A 25,390-nucleotide genomic window follows, 5' to 3' on the forward strand; every position below is an offset into this window, starting at 1 on the left:
TTTCCCCAGCCCCCACCCGACCCAAAGATGTCCAAGAAGGCCCCTAACGAGGACGAGAAGTTCCTCTTTGTTGACAAGGACTTCCTGAACAGCCCAATGGCTCAGGCCGACTGGTCGGCCAAGAAGCTGGTATGGATCCCCTCGGAGAGACATGGTTTTGAGGCTGCGAGCATCAAGGAAGAGCACGGCGAGGAGGTTCTGGTGGAAGTGGCTGACAATGGCAAGAAGTTGACAGTCAACAAGGATGACATTCAGAAGATGAACCCGCCCAAGTTCAGCAAGGTGGAAGACATGGCTGAGCTCACCTGCCTGAACGAAGCCTCAGTGCTGCACAATATCCGTGAGAGGTACTTCTCAGGGCTTATTTATGTAAGTATGCATTAAAAACATGCCATTTAAAGTAATAAAACATTTATGAAAATAAAGGTGTGCCAACATTCTCGTCATACTATCTCCGTTCTCATGGCCTCTACATTTAGACGTACTCTGGCCTGTTCTGTGTGGTGGTGAACCCCTACAAGATGTTGCCCATTTACTCAGAGAAGATCATCGACATGTACAAAGGGAAGAAGCGTCATGAAGTCCCCCCACATATCTACTCCATCACCGACAACGCCTACAGGAACATGATGCAAGGTATGGTTTTGCATTTTCTGGTTTCTCACTTGGCTGAAATGTTTCAATGCCAATATTTATTCAGCAGTTGACCCTTTGTAACTTCTAACAGTGGTTTTGTCAATGTAATGACCTGCTTGTGAGTGTTTTGTAGTGTTGGTGCTAGAGCCATGCTTACAGTAAATGGAACTTTGCTAGCTCGACTGTGGTATGGTTTCAAATGAGCCGTTTTCCCATGGAATCTGTTTCTGGTGGGCCGAGGGGGTCGTGCCCAGTGGATCTCTTGCTGACGTGAGGAAGTTTTCTCTGAGGAGTTGACATCTGGGTTGAGAGAGGAGTGGTGGTCTGTAAAGTATTTCCTATCCCCTCCGTCTCCCTTCCTTAATTTGCTTAAAACGCTTAACTATTTGGTATTTAAAAAAAGAATAGAGCAACTATAAATGAAGCACACAAATTAATTGTCAAACTTCAGGTAAAAGCTGCATTTTTATATCTGTGGCACAGCAATTGAGAGGAACTGAACTCGGTACTTTTCTTGGCACCAACTGAATTCCATCGATAATACCGGGTAATAATTCATTTAAAATCAAATGGTGCCACATTTTGATACCGCATGTGACGTCACGTCCGGTTGCAGACTGGGCCGGCTCAAATGCTTGGCAGGCAAACAAGCACTCAAGCAGCACTCTGAGCGAACTCAGTCGGACTGCCTCTAGGTAATTTTGCAATTTTCCATGCCAACAAAGCAAGTACTGATGGAGTAAGGTTCCGCTCGAAATCCGCTAGCTCAATGCTAATTTACATTGGATTTGCCATAGACATGCTACGGCTTAGCATAAGCAATTTTACATGGTGATTAAGACAACTCCAAGCTAGATCCTTTAAAACTGGAAGAAATACAATGGCACAGTCAATCACCCGCACCTTTGAACTAATGTAAGGTAAGGGTAATTCTGAGAAAAGTGAAGGATCAGCCATGAATGATACCATAGGAGATTGGTAATGATCTCAATGCAGTTGGAACTACAGTCACCCAGAAAACCAGTGGTAACACGCTTTGCTTTGCTTGTAAGATTATCCTGCTCAAGAAGATAGGCCCCTCTGAAAATTTGGCAATGAAGATCTGAATGATTCAGTAAAGGCTTTGGAGTGTATGACATGATAAGATGACTCCAAAATGGAGTTAATTGTCACCAAACTGACCTCACATGTTTGGAGGCAGAGAAATGCTGACCAGAGGTAGGGAAAGAAGTAAAAGTTGTACTCAAGTAAGAGTACCATTGCTTTAGAGCCAGGGCCGCCAACCCGTCGATCGCGATTGACCAGTCGATCTTTGGGACCCTACCAGTCGATCGCGAAAATATTACAAAAAATATATATATTAATATGGTAATGGTAATGGGTTATACTTGTATAGTGCTTTTCTACCTTCAAGGTACTCAAAGCGCTTTGACACTATTTCCACATTCACCCATTCACACACCCATTCACACATTGTTGGCGGGAGCTGCCATGCAAGGCCCTATCCACGACAAAAGGCAGTCACCACCACCAGTGACACCGCCACCCGGAGAGTGGTCAGCAGATCCGCCAACAGGAACGCATTTTTTAACCCCTGAACACGCCCGCACGCCTCGTTTCTGACCGGGGCAGTATAGCTCGGTTGGTAGAGTGGCCGTGCCAGCAACTTGAGGGTTCCAGGTTCGATCCCAGCTTCCACCATCCTAGACACTGCCGTTGTGTCCTTGGGCAAGACACTTTACCCACCTGCCCCCAGTGCCACCCACACTGGTTTAAATGTAACTTAGATATTGGGTTTCACTATGTAAAGCGCTTTGAGTCACTAGAGAAAAAGCGCTATATGAATATAATTTACTTCACTTCACTCGACACCGCAGACACTCACGACACCGCAGCCACTCACCCTCCGAGCACGGCTGCACACTACACCCTCGTGTCTTGAAAAGGCGCATGGCATGATGTGCACAAAAATCAACGCTGCAACGCATCGGACATTTTCTAGCATCCAACATCAAACAACTCTTCCCTCAGCCACGAGTCCACGACCATCATCGCTGGCCTGCGACGGGTACTAACCAAATAATAGAGTCCGTGAACATTGCGCCAAAGTACTAATTTTGTGTTGATTTGTCGTGCCTACAAAAGTAAACATTGGCATTAGCAAAGGCACATATACAGACTTTACCACGGCATGTACCACTAAAGATGCACATCACTTATGACCTAATAACAGGGTTGTCTGCATATGCACAGCTAAAATATAAAAAACATTTATAACTTACAACATATTTTCTCTAGTTGTAAGTAGGGCTGCAACTAACGATTAATTTGATAATCGATTAATCTGTCGATTATTACTTTGATTAATCGATTAATAATCGGATAAAAGAGACAAACTACATTTCTATCCTATCCAGTATTTTATTGGAAAAAAACACCATACTTATTTTGATTATTGTTTCTCATCTGTTTGTAAATGTTGCAGTTTATAAATAAAGGTTTATTTAAAAAATAAAAAATACAATTTTAAATTTAAAAAAAGCCTCTGCGCATAGCATTGATACAACGAATCGATGACTAAATTAATCGGCAACTATTTTTATAATTGATTAGTTGTTGCAGCCCTAGTTGTAAGTGGAATTCTTGCTGAAACGTGAACATTTCTACTGACACAGATGACAGTGCAGGATATAAATGTTATTTTCCTAGTTTGTAAGTAAACATTGAAAAGTTGTGCTGCTTCAAATGTCATGTTACTTTTTATATTGTGCGTTTGGAGTTTAGTCATGTGACTGCCAGGCTTTGTTTGATTAGTGAAATGGAGCTAAACAATAAGAGTGCTGACGTTGGATTGGTGAAACAGAGTCACGTGACAGTGCCCGCTGGAAAAAGTGGCTCTCCCAACCCAAATTAAAACGTTTTCGCAAGCAGTAGTCAAAAGAATTAAAATTAATATAATGATGATATAAATAAGTATACCGATGGTTATTAAACTCATTGTAACGGAGTAAAAGTAACGTTTCGGCTTCACGAAAATACTCAAGAGTAAGAAGTATGTTGCATTAAAATACACCAACAAGAAAAATGTATCCCAAAAGTTACTTAAGTAAATGTTATCGAGTACATGTAGCATGTTACTACCCACCTCTGACCAGGTCACCAGGAAGACCATTTCCACTGTCAAACATGGAAGTGGAAACATAAGTTCTCCAGTACTAATTCACGTTCTGCAAGCATTTTTCGGTCTTCAAACATGTGTAGTCCAGTGGAGCTCAGTTTTGGTGTCATCTGACCATATTACAATAAATCAGCCTTGTCTGAGTCATTAAGGTGGTCATTGGCAAATGTCACACCCACATGAACATGTGCTATCTTTAAGGGTACCTTGTGGATTCTGTAGAACTACAATTCTACTAAAATACAAATAGGTCCAGATAGAGAATATTTCCTCAAGCTAAGGCAGTCCTTCTCAAATAGTGGGGCGGACCCTCCTGGGGGGGCGCGGTGCTGTGCCAAGGGCGGGCGTATGTGACCTCGAGGAATATCCTTTTTTTTGCCATACCAGAATACGATGAAGTGTATGGAGCACTTGGCTTCACTGCAACCACGGTGGGAAACAAGGAAGGACCGGTGTGTTGTTTCCTTTTAATGTTAATAAGCGTACAATGTTATGCAGAGGTATAATTTTAACAATTTTATATACAAATGATACTATTTATAGTCACAGTGAAGAGTGGGTGGGGTGTGAAATATTTTCTTTTTCCTGGGGAGGCATAAAAGAAAATATTTGAGCTCTGGTCTGTGTAACTGGCTTGCTCCACTTCTCTTTTGTCTGTCTCTGTATGTAGAGTTGCCAAGTGTAGCGCCTGGAATGCACAGAATCGATTGACTTAGTAGTATAATGTGGGATGGCTTAACTATGGCTACACATCCAGTTGATCAGTTGGTTTGCTGATCTGTTCAACCAGTACCGTAAAGTCTATCAAAGCTGTGAATGTAGGACCAGGGCTGTATCGGACAATTTCTGGGTCCGGACTCTACCAGTTAATGACCCCTGCTGTAGAATTTCAATCCATTACAAACAAAATGTTGTTTTTTTTGGTAACAGTGGTCCCAATTGAGTCAAAATCATTCGTCAGCTTCTCCCTTTTAATTGTGGGCTGAAGCTCCAGAGCGAGAGTAATTGACTTCTATCACATATTCCTTACTTTTCAAAATTATTGCGCCAGTAGTTGCCTATTTCTCACCGAGTTTCTCGCTGATGGTCTTGTAGCCCATTCCAGCTTTGTGCAGGTCTACAATCTTGTCCCCGAGGTGCATTGACAGCTCTTTGGTCTTGCCCATGGTGGTCGTGAGGTATCAATCGAATGTAGACGGGTATCTTTCATTTGCATATTAGGTTGAGTTTCGGAGTACTTTCCTTAATAATGTGTCAATATTTCAATTTCAATTATTGTTTTTATTATGACTCTTGCTCAAGTGCAAATAACAGTAACATTTATACAACCTATTATCCCAAAATGGCAGACGTAAATCTAACATCTTTCGAACTGATTGCCTTCTAAATTGTAGTTTTTCGCCACATGCTTGCTTGAGTGTGAGGGGGAAGGTTTGTCCTGTGTTAGCTACAGTTGCAAAGACGTCACTACATTCTACTGGAAGACTGATATGGCCTCACTCGAAAGACACAACATCTTTGATGTGATGTAGACCAGCCCGGCCGGCATAAAGAAGTGTTAATGGAAACACAAATCAGAATGACGTAGTTTAACTGGGTGAAGCCAAACAAGCCTGTAGAAAATTATTACACTTCCTAAAGTGCACCAAATCATTTATAGATTTGCACTCATTGTGACTCAGAGGGGCTAAAGTGCATCTTAAAAATCACTTCTTCCTCACCCACAGCTCTCGTTTAGCATTACTAAATGGTTCTATTGGCTGGAAAGTGAGTCCCTTGTCCCTTGTACAGATGCATACTCATGTCAGAGTAAGCATTGTGGAAGAAAACACAACAAAAGCACAACATGCACTCCAAAAAATGTGGAAAGTCCTGCTGAAACTTAATCCACAAACATAGTAGACATACCACTGACATTATATGTTAATACATAAACATTGTACAATAAAAATAAATTACAATGAAATAAACTATTATTGTTACGAAAATAAAGTCATAATAATATGAGATATAACTGAACAGTTACAAAGTCAGAATCTGTAAAACTTCTGCTTACACGAGGGGTGTCAAATTCGTTGTCATTGAGGGCCAAATCACAGTTATAGCTTCCCTCAGAGGGCCGCTTATAGCAGCAAATAACATATGAATTTGCTTATGCATTTGATTTATCATGTATATTTTTTACGTACACTGTAAAAAAATACAGTAAAAAAAAAAAAGGCAACTCAGTCACCAAGATTTTACTGTAAAATACACAGTGGGGAGTTTTCATGGTAAATGGAAAAACAGTACCACGGTTTTTACGGAAAAAAAACTGGCAGGTTAGCACCATCATTTTACTGTAAAATTTACAGTGATTTTTCCAACTTATTACTTTAATGAATAAACAGTACCACTGTTTTTTTTAAATTCTGACAACTGAACTGACAGTTTTTAACCGTCGACAGAATATTACCGTAAAAAACAGTAGTAGCGCTAGAGAAAAGTACTATATAAATATAATTCACTTCACTAGTTTTTTCAATTTACAGTAAGATGCTATAAAACCAGTGTCAATTTTACCCTAAGATCTATTGTCAATTTAACAGTGTACAATTTGCTTAGAAATCATAAATCTAGCAGATATTTAAGCAATTATTTTTAGTTTCACAAAAATGTTGTTTGATAAATATATTTGTTTCAATATTAGATATTAAAGTTTAAAAGTTATGCAATTTCATGCAGTACATATATTTTATTCTGTCAAAATGAAAAAAATCGAATACCTCTAGTAAGAAAATGTAAGGTATTTTACTGACGCATAATTTTTTCAGGCGTTCGCAGGCCATTTAAATTTATGTGTCGGGCCAACTCTGGCCCCTGGCTTTGAGTTTGATAACTGTGGCTTGGACGATCGAATAAACCCAACAAATATCTTTCTCATGAGCAGATATAAACATAATCAAAATCAATTGAATTGCTCATACTAATGACAATGTTGATGTGCCAAAAAAAATTTTTTTATTGTTGCGTTTTTAATCTGACATTATTATTACTTTATTTATTTATAATTCAATTTTCTGTACAATATTTTTTATACAAACACCCCTATTTTTATTAAAGAACAGACTCTTCTTTCCCCTTTATGTATAAGATGAAATATTTTCGGTTTCCGCAGACCCGAGGCCAGTGTACTTTATTTACTGCCACAGCTGTGCACCGTAAACACTGTGGAGTTTAGATTTTTGTCTGTGTAGGTGTTTGGTTACTCTACAACAAGACTTGATGACATCTTGTCCTGGAGCCAGTGTTTCCTGTACAATTGTTTGCAGCCCGGCTCACATACCACCACAAAGAGTGTGGGTAATAAATTTGTTCACCCTCGTTCATAAACACATTAAAATGGTAAAAGTCTGTGAATGGAGCGAGCCGTTACAACTCCTTACAGTAAATTACGCCGTAACTCTGCTTCTTAACACACCTCATAAGCATTTGGTCTGCCAGAGCGTAAGAAGACATAGCAGAGGGGATCATTGTTCCCAAGTTAGCAATATCTAGCGAAAGTATTTAGAGTATGGATGTTACAACTAACAGTATTATTGATAAACTGCGGTAATATTTTTACACTATGAAATTAAAATTATTGTAAAACCATGATTGATAACCGCACTTCGATAAACTCACGGGCCTGTCATACTGCTGGAGAAGCGACCTAATGCACTAATTACTAGCAGGCTTAAATGTTAACATGAATACACGATGCATTAACGTCTTTCCTCATTACAAACGACATATCCCAATGATTAATTAAGTTATCAAATTGTGCACATTGAACCTACATTATGTTTTTTCTTCTAACCGAGTGATTGATTTTATACATCAAGGTGTCTACAACAGGAAGTCACCCACATGACGTCACATTAACATTAATTACTTTTTGAGCACATTTGACAGTACCGTAACAATGGTAGCCGTGATCATTTTGGTCACAATAACCGTGATGTGAAATTTTCATATTGTTACATCCCTAATTCATCATCACCCTTTTAGATTTTCATTTTCTGAGAAGCGACTAGGATTCAACTGTGTTTCTAAACATATTTGTTTTGCTTTCCATGTGTTCCATGTGCTCCCAGTGTCCACAAAAATGACATGCACATTACGCTCACTCATGGACAATTAGGCAAATTAGATGATGTCTTCCAGCCGCACTCCTGACCGACCACCACAGATAGGTTGCAGTGCTGTGGGCAACACTGATAGCATATTCTTCAAGCAAAGGCACACAGATGTTAGCACTACACTACAGAATACACACAAGAAAAGGTGTGCATTTGACAAACGTGTGCTTAATATATTGAAAATACATGACGCAACATTTAAGTGCATACTACAGATCTAAGGTCAGGATAGATTAGACTAAGGCACAGATGCCTTGGAATTTATCTTTTCGGTGCCATAGTGGAATAGCTCATGACGTGGTGACTAATAGTGCACATTGTATTGCACCCGTGCCAAGCAGGTTACACGGGAGAGCAGTAGAGTGGCTCAAAGCTTCGACTAAGCTATGAAAACACTTGTCTTGGCAGGGATTCCATTTACTGAATATTTGCCTCAGTCTTTCATGCTCAGTGAATAAAAAACGTGAAATTCCTTTGGGGGGTTGCCTCATTTAATACATGTATATATGCTATTTAATTTCTGGCCTCAAATTCGGTAAAAATAATTAAACTTGTTAATAATTTCTAAAATAATTCTAATAATGATTGCTAAAAAGTGTTTTTGCACTGTGGTTGCAGTTGTAGGCCAAACATACGGGACATAACCAATGGACAACCAAACCTGTAATGAATATGGTTTCTAAATTAAAAATGTCTTTGTGCCTACAGATCGTGAGGACCAATCCATTCTCTGCACGTAAGTGAAAACATCTCACTTTTAAAATCCCTCTCTCATGATGTTTTTTTCATGATTCTTTTTTTTAAGTGTGTTTGTTTGTGGTGTGCGTTGTGAAGACTTACAAAATGTTTGTATAACTTCAAAGCTAAACAAATGAGACCTCTTTCTGCCCTCCCAAATAAAGAAGGGCAAAATTAAATACAATGGGTTTGTTAGGCATAACAGGATAGACGCAAACTGTTTAAATTAGTCAATAAATACAGAAAAATGCTATTATTTTTATATTTATAGTGTCCCTATGGTCATGCCCTAAAGCCATTGCAGTGCTCCCAGAAGGCTTGAGGTCAAGCTCTCCTCTCAGAGTCGTGGTCAGGAAGTTTGGCCTTCATACTGATCGGAAAACCAGATTAACATCGTTAAAGTTTGGCCTTTGTTTTATTTGTTTATTTGGTTTCAGCTGTTTGTTGAGAATGTTGGTAGCTGAACTGACCATCTAGAGACAAGCTGTCTAGCAGTAATAGTCTGGTCTTTAGTCTGAGATTGTCTTATCATTTCATTCCATTGTCATTTAATTTCCCTCTTCCAAGTTTTTATTCGTCAATGACTATTTTGTACTGTTTATTCATCCATCCATCCATTTTTTACCGCTTATTCCCTTTGGGGTCGCGGGGGGCGCTGGAGCCTATCTCAGCTACAATCGGGCGGAAGGCGGGGTACACCCTGGACAAGTCGCCACCTCATCGCAGGGCCGACACAGATAGACAGACAACATTCACACTCGTGGCTTATTTATTTATTCAGCATTTATTCTGGTTCAACATGTAAGTATATGTGCAATGACAAGTTGTAGTGATGTTACCTGTGTACACTACCACAATGGCTTTGATATTAACAAACTACGACAAACCCAGTTTCCATATGAGTTGGGAAATTGTGTTAGATGTAAATCTAAACGGAATACAATGATTTGCAAATCATTTTCAACCCATATTCAGTTGAATATGCTACAAAGACAACATATTTGATGTTCAAACTGATAAACATTTTTTTTTTTGCAAATAATCATTAACTTTAGAATTTGATGCCAGCAACACGTGACAAAGAAGTTGGGAAAGGTGGCAATAAATACTGATAAAGTTGAGGAATGCTCATCAAACACTTATTTGGAACATCCAACAGGTGTGCAGGCTAATTGGGAACAGGTGGGTGCCATGATTGGGTATAAAAACAGCTTCCCAAAAAATGCTCAGTCTTTCACAAGAAATTATGGGGCGAGGTACACCCCTTTGTCCACAACTGTGTGAGCAAATAGTCAAACAGTTTAAGAACAATGTTTCTCAAAGTGCAATTGCAAGATATTTAGGGATTTTAACATCTACGGTCCATAATATCATCAAAAGGTTCAGAGAATCTGGAGAAATCACTCCATGTAAGCGGCATGGCCGGAAACCAACGTTGTGACCTTCGATCCCTCAGACGGCACTGTATCAAAAACCGACATCAATCTCTAAAGGATATCACCACATGGGCTCGGGAACACTTCAGAAAACCACTGTCACTAAATACAGTTCGTCGCTACATCTGTAAGTGCAAGTTAAAGCTCTACCATGCAAAGCGAAAGCCATTTATCAACAACATCCAGAAACGCCGCTGGCTTCTCTGGGCCCGACATCATCTAAGATGGACTCATGCAAAGTGGAATAGTGTTCTGTGGTCTGACGAGTCCACATTTCAAATTGTTTTTGGAAATAATCGACATCGTGTCATCCGGACCAAAGGGGAAGCGAACCATCCAGACTGTTATCGACGCAAAGTTCAAAAGTCAGCATTTGTGATGGTATGGGGGTGCATTAGTGCCCAAGGCATGGGTAACTTACACATCTGTGAAGGCACCATTAATGCTGAAAGGTACATACAGGTTCTGGAACAACATATGCTGCCATCTAAGCGCCGTATTTTTCATGGACGCCCCTGCTTATTTCAGCAAGACAATGCCAAGCCACATTCAGCACGTGTTACAACAGCGTGGCTTTGTAAAAAAAGAGTGCGGGTACTTTCCTGGCCCGCCTGCAGTCCAGACCTGTCTCACATCAAAAATGTGTGGCGCATTATGAAGCGTAAAATACGACAGCATAGACCCCGGACTGTTGAACGACTGAAGCTCTACATATAAAAAGAATGGGAAAGAATTCCACTTTCAAAGCTTCAACAATTAGTTTCCTCAGTTCCCAATCGTTTATTGAGTGTTGTTAAAAGAAAAGGTGATGTAACACAGTGCTGAACATGCCCTTTCCCAACTACTTTGGCACGTGTTGCAGCCATGAAATTCTAAGTTAATTATTATTTGCAAAAAAAAAAAAAAGTTTATGAGTTTGAACATCAAATATCTTGTCTTTGTAGTGCATTCAATTGAATATGGGTTGAAAAGGATTTGCTAATCATTGTATTCCTTTATATTTACATCTAACACAATTTCCCAACTCATGGAAGTGGAGTTTGTACAAACAAACACAGGCAGCACGGTGAAACAGTGTTCAATGTTCGTGCCTCACAATAAAAAGGTCCTGGGTTCAATTCTCGGGCTCGGGGTCTTTCTGTGTGGAGTTTGCATGTTCTCCCCGTTTCCTCCGGGTACTCCGGCTTCCTCCCACCTCCAAAAACATGCACCTGGGGATAGGCTGATTGGCAACAATAAATTGGTAGAAAAAGGATGGATGGATAGAAATTGGCCCTAGTGTGTAAATGTGAGTGTGAACGTTGTCTGTCTATCTGTGTTGGCCCTGCGATGAGGTGACGAGTTGTCCAGGGTGTACACAGCCTTACGCCCAAGTGCAGCTGGGATAGACTCCAGCGATCCTGAGACAAACAAGCGGTAGAAAATGGATGGATGGACAAACAATTCTGTACGCAAGATGTTTGTGGAGGCGTTCCCAGATTGCAAATGAAACCACACCCCACCCTCTCCAAAAATATCATGATTTGTTAAACATATATCTTGAAGCTGAACCTCACTGATATTTTTTTTCAAGAAACGGTAGAAAAACAGTACCGGTATATCAATTAACCCAGTCACAACTTGAGGTATACCTCTCTGTTGTTATTATGCGCATACCACAAATGGATGAAAATAATACATTATCCTACCTTCTCTTGTGTTTCCTCAAACTCAGCTTCCCTCATACAGAGCTCCTCCCCGTCTGGTTTATAGCTTTACCAAATGTCCAAATAAGTACTTCCCCCCGCTGTGACATCACAACATAGCCAGACTATAAAACCCTGCGAACAGACGCATTCAAAACTGCATGCAAGCTTGCGCAAAAATGCTTGAACCCTATTATTTGAGGCTTTGGCATTGTTTTAAAACAATTATACAACAATTTATCAACATTTATAAAGAAAAACACAAAAATCATGAATATTTTGATTTGTAATAATATTGGTATATATTTATAAATTAAAGAAATTTAAAAACTCACAAACTTCTGTTCACAACCAATGAGCAGCCTAAATAAAAAATATGAATACACCTCTTCTTGGCATTCCGAAGACGAGAGGAAGTGCTCTCCTAATGTTGCCCTCCAGGGTCCTCCACTCTAAAATTGCAGCAGTGATGCCAGGATGTTGTAAATGATTTGATCAGATCAGACCACTTCCTCAACTTGCACTCTCTTTTCAGAGACATTTCTTGGGGTAAATGGTTGTCTATATGTATAATGTGTGTGACAGGGCCGGTTTTTGCAATGGGCAATGTGGGCGACCGCTCAGGGGGTAATCTATGTAAGGGTGCGCACAAAAAAAAAAAAATCTAAATTAATAAACATTTCCATTAGTATTAGTTTTTATATAGAGTTCCCATTACAAATGTAACGCACCATAAAAGTCCAGACTGCAAATTATTTGCTCGAACCGCTGCAATTCCTTCCCTGTGAGGGTCTCTGCTGCACCAGCCTGTGAGTGCTTTTGGAACAGGGGAAGGGATCACGGCAGCACCCTGCTTTGTGCTTTCACCTCAGAGTCTCCAAAACACAAAAACGTTTCCAATAACACCGGTAAAAGCCGCTAGATTTGTCGCTAGTAGCTGTTTACAAAAAAAAGGTCGCCAAGAGGATTGGAAAGTCACCAGATTTAGTGACAAAGTCGCCAAGTTGGCAACACTGGAACTTCAAGAGGAAACTTGGCAATGGGGCGGGGATAATCTGATCCCAGGCCAGTGAGGCCATAAAACATAAACTGCTTCAAAATAAGTTGTATTTCATTCCTAAATTAAAATAGACCCATGTACCTGCATGTAATTAATTGGTTTATGTGTGTGTGTGTGTGTGTGTGGGGGGGGGGGGGGGGGGGGGGGGGGGGTGAGTCTGTGCAGTCATTAACATGACTAACGTGACGGGCGAAACAGAAGCTTATTAAAACGTACTTGAGATCCTCGATGTCACAGGAGCGTCTATCTGGAATTGGCATAATCAGACAGCATCAATCCAACAGTTGCACAACAGATTTTGTAAGTTGATGTAGTTGAGGATTTCGCATCAAAGAAGGCTAAAAAAGTAAAGTTTTAGATTGCACTTCCCACCTGCCAGTTGCGAACAGGGTGAAAAACACAGGTTGAAAAATCTGCTACAGTGTGAGCTTTAAATTCATATTATGTTAATTGTCCGCTGTTTCTCTATGTACAAAACTGGTGTGTTATCAACTAGAACCGTTCAGATGTTACTAGGATGATGCAAAACAAAACTCGTATGTCGAACATGAAATCGTTTACTGCAGAAATCTTTTTTTATGCTCCATAGAGTATTTTTTTTAACTTTCTTCATGGATTTTTTTAAGCACTGTTATTAGATCCCGTGATGAAGGCTTTGTGCATTTTAAATTGGTGTTTATATACTGTATTTCATTTATATTTAATGTATTTATCTTGCTTTTTTCCCTGTTATTTTTACCTTTTTGTATTTAAGATTATATAATAAAGTAATATAATATAGTATATTGTTGTGTTCGTGGCGGGGTTTAGGGGTAACTTTTCTCAGGGCGTGGGGGGACTTTGTGGATGGCATCAACAGTATCTTAAAGGAATACACCTCACATTTTAACAAACATGTTCTCATGAGACAATATTGTTGAAGTGAAACGTGGCTATACTTTAGAGTAGTGAGTGTGCAGCGTGTTTAGTGGCATATACAGTATTATCCACTGAAAATACATCAACATACATCACAAGCGAGTAGCAAAATTATCTCGTCTTGCCCACAGTCAAGTGTAGTGGGGGTAGTGTAAAAGTCTGGGGTTGCATGAGCACTAATGTGTTGTGGTTCATTGTGGGGAAACATAAATTCAGTACAGTGCCAGATAACAATGGTGCTCACATAAAAAATATTGCCACTTTTGGCACAATGTTCTTCACTGCGAGGTGTACTCACGTGTGTTGTCAGCTATTTATACAATCATGACAGTAAGAGAGGACGGTAAACTATACTGCTTTCTAATCTGTACATTGACTACACCTAAGTTCTAGCCAAGTTTAATTTCCATAGTTTTGTCCCTCAAGGTTGCTGTAATTTGAGTGATGTATTCCCTTTTGTGAGATACTGTATGTGACGTATAAATTGGAGTATTTGAAAGTGATAAAGTGAAAGTGATATGAGACATGAGAGCTGAACACAAGCCCATTCGTGTCCCAACAGTCAACATAACCATTTCAGTTAAAACTACGGCTGCTCTAAAGCTCAGCAGGCAAATTGAGGCCTTATATGGCAGAAATGTTACTGGTGAAGTACATGGAATGTCATGTATGATGTGTGCGTGCGTGCGTGTGTGTGTGTGTGTGTGCGCATGCTGTATGTTCACTGTCAGTATTGTTTTTACTGCACCTCTTTATATGGTATGTTGTCACTTGGGAATCTAATTTGGGTACTATTTTGTAAAACAGACAGCAAAGTACATCGAAACAGGAAAGCACAGTGACAAAACCATGCAACTAAAGCAAAACGAGCTATTAATATTTCTGAACATTAGAGCAATTGTAATTCTCTTAAAACACAGATGTTTTTCTCCCCAATAAGGATCCAACGTCGTTTTAAAGAGGCACTACAGCATACCTCATACAAACATTTTTAACATTTCATGGTGTTGACTGTGGACTAAATGAGTGATTCAGGGATTTCAGACATGGTTTTATACATCTATGCTTAGGAAAAGTGCCTTCTAAATGTATTCTGGAGATGGTCATAATGGTCACATTATGATTTTCTTTTTACACTTAAAACACTTCTTTGTCGTCTACATAACTTGTAATGGTAGTTCTTTGGTCCAAATTTTGCACAGATTATGTTTTACAGACCATCTTCGAACCACTTTCTGACCATCTATTCAGGATGTGCCGTTTTGTGGGCAGTCTTATTTACGTGCCTCCACTTCGACTGCATCTTCTCCCCCTCAGCCATGTTGTAGTTTTTAGCGCTTCCATATGGAGTCTACTGACAGATATAAGTTCAAACTAGACTTAGTCTTAGACAAACTTTATTGATCCACAAGGGAAGATGCTCCACACAGTAGCTCAGTTACAAAGGATAGAAAGCATAATGCACACAAGGGCACAAAAAGAGGGCGAAAACAAAAGGTATAAAGTAGACTAAAAATGTACCATAGTAGCAATATAAAATATAATATATATGTAATATTTACATATCATATATACAGTATATAATATATACTTATATTATATTTTCATATAATAATATTATCAATATATAACAAATCCCAATTACAATGTACAATATTACAGTATATGTAAAAGCTGCAGCAAAAAAAAAAAGGGCAGCATAAAATAGAGAGTAGATCCAGCAGAAAATATACATTATAAACAAAGAGAGGTAGCTAACATAGAAGTGGTCTGGTAATAGACAGATATCATCTATTGCTGTATGCTGTAGTGCAGAATGAAGGAGTTCTTGAATCGCTATTTGCTACTTTGTATTAGAAATAGCAACAGCGGAGGATGCATGTGCATGTACGAGCCAGTCTGCACCACAACAAGAAGATAACGAAAAAGAAAGAACTTTTGACTACAGCGTCGGACTACAACTCGCGCAATGCTCTTCTGGTAAAACTTTACCATGTATAGAGATATTTGCCGATGTCACCAATGGAAAAATCACAAATCACAAATTGCGGATTGTTTGGAGGAAATATGCAGGAAGGCAGGATTGTTTCATAAATATGTCCGACATGCCTCAAATTTGTGGGACTTTTGCAGTTTTCAAATACGCAAAAACAGGTACTAATACTTAAGAAAAGTTGGTTTTGCATACTGTATTTTTCGGACTATAAGTCGCAGTTTTTTTCATAGTTTGGCCGGGGGTGCGACTTATACTCAGGAGCGACTTATGTGTGAAATTATTAACAGATTACCGTAAAATATCAAATAATATTATTTAGCTCATTCACGTAAGAGACTAGACGTAAAAGATTTCATCGGATTTAGCGATTAGGAGTGACAGATTGTTTGGTAAACGTATAGCATGTTCTATATGTTATAGTTATTTGAATGACTCTTACCATAATATGTTACGTTAACATACCAGGCACGTTCTCAGTTGGTTATTTATGCGTCATATAACGTACACTTATTCAGCCTGTTGTTCTCTATTCTTTATTTATTTTAAATTGCCTTTCAAATGTCTTTTCTTGGTGTTGGGTTTTATCAAATAAATTTCCCCCAGAAAATGCGACTTATACTCCCGTGCGACTTATTTATGTTTTTTCCTTCTTTATTATGCATTTTCGGCCAGTGCGACTTATACTCCGGAGCGACTTATACTCCGAAAAATACGGTAATAGGTCCCTTTTAATGTTCACTGACTAATAATCACCAACTTCTTCATTACAGTAACATTTACTGAGAGCGGTACAAAGGCTTGATGAAAGAGTTGGAATTCAAGTTCATTAGTCTCCATCCGAGCGGAGTCTTATTGACTCATTGAATTATCGATACAGCTCTTGTATTGAATGCGATGAGATCGTTCTGATCTACCTAATTTTATGAACAGCGAGTGTTTGCTAAGGTGACAGTGAGCAGAACATGCACGTCACTTACAGTCAGTTAGATGGACCAAACACATCTAAAAGCCCAATTGGAATCGTTTCCACACTTCCAACTGCTTACAGTGGAGCCTGGATGTCGTGGGTCCTTGCCAGAAAAGAACAGGATAAAATAGATTGAATCATCTCTGAGCTGCGAAGCCCTAACAGAGAGTGCCTCCCATGCCTTTTATGGACCCAAGACTTTGAGTTGTTCTGCCCTGGGATCGTTCAACTCAGATCCAAGAGCACAGGCCACATTTTATGAAGAAAAAAGGATGAGCTTGTGCTTCTGTTAGAAAACGTCACATTTATGCAGTAAATTGCTTCAAGGTAGTTTTTACGGCTCGTCTCGGGATGGTTTTGTTGGTTTATTGTGAGCCAACTCTCTTTGATCATCTTTACTGTTTTACCTTGACAACATTCTCCTCCTCAGCGGGGAGTCGGGTGCTGGCAAGACAGAGAACACCAAAAAGGTCATCCAGTATCTGGCTGTTGTGGCCTCGTCACACAAAGGCAAGAAGGACAGCAGTGCTGTAAGTATGCATGCAAATAGAATACCTTTTCATAAAGAATAAGGGTCTGTCAGCCAGCTCCCTCACTCCTAATTTATTTAGCAAAGTGCCCAATTTAATTCTCTATATCGACATTTCCTCCAAATAGCAGCAATCAGGATCACAGTTGGCCTACGTGAGTAAAGGGGAATGCCTGAAGTGTGTTTTTGTGTGTGTTGTTTCTTCTTTAAGGTTTCAAAGTGCATGAAGCTAGTGTCACTTACATGAAAAAAAAGAACTATTTGAATATTCATTTTTCAACACTAAGGTTTAAATCCTTATGGTAGAAAGTGTTCCCCTCTAACGGTAGTCTTCTCTGTGTTACCCAATGAGAGTGAATATGCATGATGGTACACTCAAAGTTTGATATAACGCGGCTGTTGAGGTCCATAAAATACCGAATGCGTTATTTACAAGATCGCATTTTATAGAAATCTTTATTTTATGTTATGCGCTGTTTCCCAGCTGCCTAAACCTGCTTGGGGGATAGTGCCCACACGTGCCGTGACGTAAATTGTGTATTGTGCTCCCAACGTCACAGAATGGGTCGAGCACTATCCACCAGTAGTACATACATTTTTAAGACTTTCATGAAGATTTACTGTGAAAGTGTTACAATCTGGTCGCATGTTGGCGAAGGTCCTATCAACCAGGATGCAAAAGACGGCAGGAAGCAGCTTGCAGGTAAGAATGCTTGTTTCATTCCAGCTAACTGGAACTCAAAGGCAAACAAAAAGAAAATCTTATTGTAGCAGTGAAATCGCATGTTGTAAACCAACTCAAGACATGACTGTAAGTTTGTAAATATGCGATAATTTGGTGAAAATCAGCGCAATTGACTGTGGTGGTAAAAAAAAAAAAGGGTAAAAATTCTAGGGCCATGGCACGATCACGTTATATAAACATGTTGTTATATTGGACCGCGTTATATCAAACTTTGAGTGTAGTACTTAGTCACCTTTCAAACCTGCAGAATGCTCAGCGATGGGCGTCTATCGCGTTGCTGGTGTACCATGTTGAGTATGGTGTCAAACATCTTCAATGAACACCCTTTCACTGCTAGTGGGGACAACATCAACCCACTGCAGTGAAATAGTCTCTCACAGATTAGTATGCACAGTGTGAGCATGCCCTTCTCCTCGTCCTCGTTCTCCTGCTATTTGTCCCAATGTTCCCAGGGGAGTAATTATTCTGACCTAATGCTTTTAGGGTTAGGGTTAGTTAGTTTTGTGGTTTTGTTATAACTCACTTCCCAGCCATCCTTTTTTTAACCTGAGCCTAAGCTGCACTGCAGTATTATACACTCAATGGTAACAACATTTGATGTGTGATCTCCGTGGCGCTCATCAACCTAAGAGCTTATCACAAATATCCATTGACAAAGAGTACAGCAACAATCCGAGAAGACATTTGACACTTGCAAAATAAGAATGTTAATTCAAATGGTATACATATTTATTGTTGTTTCTCCACAAAATTCTGTATTTTCTGAGCTATAGAGCGCACCGGTATTGGAGCTGTAGCCACCAAATTTTAGAAGAAATAAATATTTTTACATATATTAGCCGCACCGGATTATAAACCGCAGATATATGATAAACACTCACAAAATATTTTGTGAGTGTTTCCAAGCGGTGCCTGTCACACAACAGTAAAACAGCTGATCAAACAAAACCAAAGTCATGGACCCACTAGTTGCGGAAGCGAGCTCTCCAATCAGCTAAACAGACTCATAAACTCCACGGTGACGTTTTGGTGAATTTACAAAACTAAAACGTGCAAAAAAATGCTATTGTAAGTTAATAATACTAACACAGACACGTGTAAATGTGTTAGCATATTTGCTAATGCTAACAACGCTTGCTTGATTACTTTACAATAGCACATGTAAATATGCATGAAAACACTCATCACACAACACATCATACATGGAATGGTTTAGTAAGTATGAATTGTTATCATTATATTGTAAAGCTTACAAATGTCGCTTTGAGTGATGAATGAAGAATCCTTTCAAGTAGAAACACTATGAAAATATACTTCCCGTTCAAGGAACGAAACAGGAAATACATTTTCAAACTGCACCATCTGCTGGGAGCAAACCTGTCCAAAAGATGGTGCCATACATGCTGATTATAAGACATTATGAATGTTACTGAGGAAAAATCCATAAATTAGCAGCACCATTTTATAAGCCGCAGGGTTCAAAGTCTGGGGGAAAAGTAGCGACTTTTAGTCCAGAAGATACGGTATCTTTTTTGGAGGATTACCAGCATCCCCAGGATGCTGCAGACAAACAACTGTGCTGCGACTCTGTCAGAAAAGGTATTATTTGACCAATATATGTAGAAAAATATGTGTTCGTGATCTAAGGCATGGTTGTCCAAAGTGTAGCCCGGTGGCCATTTGCGGCCCACAGCATATTGTTAAATACAATCAAACAATAAAATGTAAGAAAAATGTTGATGCATATTATTAGTAAATGCTGATACTAATAATACGCTTTTACCACAAAGCTGACCCAAAGTTTAGTTTTAAATGGAAATACAGTAAACCCTAATTTATTGCTGTTATTGGTTCCAGACTTGACCGTGGTCAATTACTTTTCGTAAAGTAGGAATTATTCATTATAAATCAAATATTTTCATAGCTAGGAGCATAAAAACCTGCCTTTCAAACTTTCTAAATATGTTTTAACATAATTAGAGCCCTCTAGATATAAACTAACACCCATAAAGTCACCTTTACACCCTTTTAATCCAATATTGTAATGCTGCCTGGGGCCGAGCCAAATGGTGGCCCCAATATTGAACAGCGCACTAATTGATTTGGTGTAATCTAGTGGCCAGTTATATTTCAAGTATATTGTAGCTGCTTGGGAAAAAAATTATGCTTGTATACAGTATGTTTAATTTAGACCAAATGTCCGTAAACTACGCTCTAAAAATAATACCAAAAAAATGTGTGATAGAGTGAAGCGAGGGACTACGGTCTGTTTTTTAGCTTTTTTTTTTTTTTTTTGCAGAATAAAATGGTAGCAAAATGGCCCCCAATTGCCTTGACTTTTCAGTATGCGGTCCTTGGTGGAAAAAGTTTGGACACCCTTAAAATGGGCTGTAATTTTTGAAATCGCTTCAATATCGGTTTTAATTAAATTGTGCAGATTGACTGCTGTCGTGGCTGGTGAGTGTATTATATCCGTTTACTTGTAAATGTTGATGATGGACCTAATTACGTCTAATGTTCCTTTGCTCTCTCCCTCAGTTTGACTCACTTGCTACTCTTCTGCCTCCTTACATATTTCCATTTCGATACCAAAAACAAACCCTTGCTATTTCCTTGTTACCTTTCTGTGCTCTATTTCTCATCTTTCTCTTCTCTTCAGCGTCTTTCAAGCAGCTAAAATGAACAGACCAATCCTTTCTGCTTTGATAGCTCTGATCTTCACTACATCAGCCGGTCTGTATCTTCTCTGTTTTCTTTCAACAGCAATGCCTTATGACTATTATAGCTCCACTCTTTTTAACCAGGCTGTAGTTGTTAACGCCAGACTCATTTACAGCGCATTTACTGGGTTTTGCAGAAGCAGAGTCATTGACACAGACCACTTTGATAAGGTGGATTAGCTCAATGCACATTGATGAGGTGTCCGCCTCATTTTCCGTCAATCACCTGGTTGCACGTGCGAGCCCCCACAGAGTGAGAAATCACGCAGAGCGCAAACCTCCTCCCTCCTCCTTTTTGTGGATCAAAAGCCACATATAAACGGAAAGATTTGAACGATTCCTCAGAAGCAATGTGCTGATAACATTATTACAGTGTCAGCTGAATCAACATGACCTCTCCCTTCAATCTGCTTATAAGTTTATATATCAACTTCCCCTCATTTGCCTCATGTTTTCATGTCAGATGTCTGTGTTACATCATTTTCTGGAATCCTGATGATGTCGCTGCAGGTAGTCTTAGATCCATTTGTAACAGTGTTGTTTCCAACTTTTTCAGTCTTTGTGTTTTTCCTCTTGACATTTTTTTTTTTTTTTTTTTTTTTTTAGTATGTTCTGGCATTTCTGCATCTCACTTTAATGGCCATCAAGTGTGTAACTATGTTGTTGTCACCAGGGAGAGCTGGAGAAGCAGCTCCTACAGGCCAATCCCATCTTAGAGGCCTTTGGAAATGCTAAGACCATCAAAAATGACAACTCCTCACGATTTGTAAGTGTTTTTATTTTTGTTATGTGACTCATTTAATATCATGTTTCAGGATATACCATTGTACATTTTAGTGCACAACCATGTTTTAATGTCTCTCACAGGGAAAATTCATCCGTATCAACTTTGATGTGACTGGCTACATTGTTGGAGCCAATATTGAGACTTGTATCCTTAATTAGCACACCCAAGTTCAAATGTGATGGCAACTATGGTCCCTCTACTGCAGGGGTGTCTAAATCAATGAATTATCTATGGCCCCCAGGATGATATTTGATTAGTATTAGAACCGGCCCGCAAGCCACAGCCGCAAGCTGCTGTTTTGCACGCACCAATATTCCATCAGTGTTGGCGCTAGGAATTTTCAAAATGGGACCCCAGGGACCCCATCAAGTCATAAAAATAGGGTCCCACAGTAAATTTTTGGGGTCCCACTTCTTTGTAACCGTTTTGAAAACAAATGATAAATGTTTGAATTGTCCTGTTATATCCATCCATCCCATCCATTTTCTACCGCTTGTCCCTTTTGGGGTCGTGGGGGGTGCTGGAGCCTATCTCAGTTGCACTCGGGCGGAAGGCGGGATACACCCTGGAGAAGTCGCCACCTCATCGCAGATCCTGTTATACAGTATCTCACATTCTATATTGTGTTTTGGAAAAAAGTTGTCATAACTGTTACGTAATTCATTAAAAACAATTATACAAAAGAAAACAAATTTGTATGCATATGTAAATTTATTCAGTTAAAAGCATTCATTCACTTTCTTCTTTCCTTCATGGCTCTAAACTTTACCGCTGCCGGTATTTTTTTCTATATTTTTATTGTAATACTTTCAGAATGTGTTTGTTCTATTTTTTGCCAAAGTAAGGCAAAGAAAACCATTTGAAGTTGTCTTTATTTTTTAGTTTTAATGCCATGATTTTAATAGTCCGGCCCGCGTGTGCACAGATTTTCCTCCATGCGGCCCCTGAGCTAAAATGAGTCTAACACACCTACCCACCACCTACTGTATGTCTCAGTACATCTTATTAACACAGTGGGGTCATGACGTGGACTATAGAAAAACATGGCAATGAACTCGTCACAGACCGCAGATAATCGTCCTTGAAATGAGCAGAGAGTGTTTGTGTTCTTTAACTGCTGGGTTTTCAGACCTTCTGGAGAAGTCTCGTTGTATCAGACAGGCAAAGACAGAGAGAGCCTTCCATATCTTCTACTACATGATTGCTGGTGCCAAAGACAAACTGAAAGGTACCATGAAAATGCATTTCAAACATGCCAATGGTAGATGTATGGTACTTTTGGGAGAGACGCTGCATACACAAAAGCACTGCTTTATATCATTGCTACTTCTTAAAGTATTACCGGTATGTTTATCTGTGTGATCATGCAAAGTTAAGGTAAGGTCCATTGATCGTCCTTTTCTCATGTCATTTCTTTCCAGAGGAACTACTTTTGGAGTCCTTCAGTAATTACCGCTTCCTAAGTGCGGGCAACGTCCAGATCTCAGGCCAGCAGGATGATGAGATGTATGAAGAGACAATGGAAGCTATGACCATCATGGGCATTACAGATGAGGAGCGAATCGGTACAAGTCATCACACTAATCTACTTTTTGTTTAATGTAAATACTAAGAGATAGGAGGCTATAGTTCAGTGGTTCAGATGGGTCTCATTCAGCTGGTACAAACTCCTGCACAATATAATTAAAGAAAATTCAGCCTTTACCAAAATGATAAATGTTGACGCTGTCATAGAGTTAAGATTTTTATAGTATACCCTTGTGGTATGCTGGCAGTGTAGATTTGCAAGCGGTTTGTAACATTTTGCATACGTTATTTAGGAAACAACTCTACAGTAATGCAGTGCAGGATCTATAGTATGAATACGTATAACTAACTAGTGTCAATCAAAACTGTAAAGGTAATGTTTTTCATGCAGTTCTTGTGTTGGATGTCATTTGATTGTGCCGATGAGTGTATTGTAACAATGTACAGTATGTATTGTTTACTTGCGCTTTTGTTAATTGTCTAATATTACATGACCTATACTGTCACTGTGTTTAAGATATCTTGAAGGTGTGTTCCACGGTCATGCAGCTAGGAAACATTGCGTTTAAGAAAGAAAGGAACCAGGAGCAGGCCACCATGCCTGATAACACAGGTGAGATGTTTTTGCCCGCTTTACTTGCTCATACTTGTATTGGACTGCATAGGAAGGAATTAAAGACGGGAACATTGAAATACAATCAAACAATTCTGGTGTTATCATAATGCATAAATATTTTCTCCCTGTAGCGGCTCAGAAGGTGTGTCACCTCCAGGGTATCAACGTAACAGACTTCACCCGTGCCATCCTCACGCCTCGAATCAAAGTGGGCAGAGAGGTTGTTCAAAAGGCACAAACCAAGGAGCAGGTACTACACAACTTGCATTATCATGAGACAAGAACACATAAATGATATGTTGTTAGTTTATGGGTCTTTTTTACCATGTTTTTGTGCTTCCAAGGCGGATTTTGCCATCGAAGCCCTGGCCAAGGCTGTGTTTGAACGCCTGTTCCGCTGGCTCCTGGCTCGCGTCAACAAAGCACTGGACAAGACCAAAAGGCAGGGGGCCTCCTTTCTGGGAATCCTCGATATTGCTGGCTTTGAGATATTTGAAGTATGGACAGACTTCTAATGTGCGATGTCAAGAGGTGAACACTTCATGGTTGATGCGCTTCAACAGCTCTTTCTCACAATTGTTGCAGGACAACTCCTTCGAACAACTCTGCATCAATTACACTAACGAGAGGCTCCAGCAGCTCTTCAATCACACAATGTTCATCCTGGAGCAGGAGGAGTACCAGAGAGAAGGCATTGAGTGGAACTTCATTGACTTCGGTCTGGACCTTCAGCCCTGCATTGAGCTCATTGAGAGGCCGGTGAGCGCCGCTAACACAATGACAACATTGTCATGCGTATTAATCTCCACATATGTTTGCAGAACAACCCTCCAGGCATTCTGGCCTTGCTGGATGAAGAGTGTTGGTTCCCCAAAGCCACAGATATCTCATTCGTGGAGAAACTCATGAACACTCAAGGAAACCATGTTAAATTTACTAAACCAAAACAGCTGAAAGACAAGACAGAGTTTTCCATACTTCACTATGCTGGAAAGGTGAGGATCAGTGAATAAGTAGAGATATCATTTGGGCTTAGTTGCTTTTTTGATGGCTAAAACATGTGAATTAAACCAACACTGTTTGCACCTAGGTGGACTATAACGCCACATCCTGGCTGACAAAGAACATGGACCCTCTGAACGACAATGTCACTTCACTGCTTAACAACTCATCCAGCTTGTTTGTGCAAGACCTCTGGAAAGATGGTGAGATCACTGACAGACCTGCTTTTGCCAAATTCTTATTTTAGCTGTTTTGGTTCTAAAATGAGGTTTAAAACCTTTCACACACAAGATTGTGTGCGAGTCAATGTCTGATAAGTTGTGTGCTTCAGCTGACAGAGTGGTTGGTCTCGACACCATCGCCAAGATGTCCGACACCTCAATGCCCAGCGGCTCAAAGACCAAAAAGGGAATGTTCCGCACAGTAGGACAGCTCTACAAGGAGTCCCTGGCCAAACTCATGACCACACTGCACAACACCCAGCCCAACTTTGTCAGATGCATCATTCCAAACCATGAGAAGAGGGTAAACAAGTGAACTCATTTACAGCAAGCATTCCAACACCTGGTTTCACACTTCTTTTGTCATTACCGTATACAGTGGAACCTCAACTTACAAATTTAAGTGGATCTAGAACAGGGTTAGTGATTAAAAAAGTGTGTATATTGAAACAAGTTTCTCCATAAAAAA

The 25,390-nt window shown here is 39.6% G+C and overlaps 1 protein-coding gene across 3 annotated transcripts in view; it reads left to right on the forward strand.

The window, feature by feature from the left end:
- myh11a (myosin, heavy chain 11a, smooth muscle) overlaps positions 1-25,390 on the forward strand; it is a 44,482-nt gene continuing 19,092 nt past the window's right edge. The window contains exons 1-16 of one of the 3 annotated variants that reach the window (XM_061988250.2): positions 1-369; positions 480-636; positions 8,683-8,710; positions 17,205-17,304; positions 17,435-17,458; positions 21,442-21,534; positions 21,636-21,699; positions 22,685-22,783; positions 22,977-23,120; positions 23,600-23,695; positions 23,830-23,948; positions 24,043-24,195; positions 24,284-24,457; positions 24,520-24,693; positions 24,789-24,903; positions 25,032-25,225. In XM_061988250.2, the coding sequence (XP_061844234.1) occupies positions 28-369; positions 480-636; positions 8,683-8,710; positions 17,205-17,304; positions 17,435-17,458; positions 21,442-21,534; positions 21,636-21,699; positions 22,685-22,783; positions 22,977-23,120; positions 23,600-23,695; positions 23,830-23,948; positions 24,043-24,195; positions 24,284-24,457; positions 24,520-24,693; positions 24,789-24,903; positions 25,032-25,225 (2,076 nt within the window). In that variant the 5' untranslated portion in view covers positions 1-27. Of the gene's footprint in view, positions 370-479; positions 637-8,682; positions 8,711-17,204; positions 17,305-17,431; positions 17,459-21,441; positions 21,535-21,635; positions 21,700-22,684; positions 22,784-22,976; positions 23,121-23,599; positions 23,696-23,829; positions 23,949-24,042; positions 24,196-24,283; positions 24,458-24,519; positions 24,694-24,788; positions 24,904-25,031; positions 25,226-25,390 lie in introns of all 3 variants that reach the window. The other 2 variants (XM_072916402.1, XM_061988251.2) reach the window with 2 other exon arrangements.

This window comes from Nerophis lumbriciformis, linkage group LG27 (genome assembly GCF_033978685.3).
Source record: "Nerophis lumbriciformis linkage group LG27, RoL_Nlum_v2.1, whole genome shotgun sequence".
NCBI lineage: Eukaryota > Metazoa > Chordata > Actinopteri > Syngnathiformes > Syngnathidae > Nerophis > Nerophis lumbriciformis.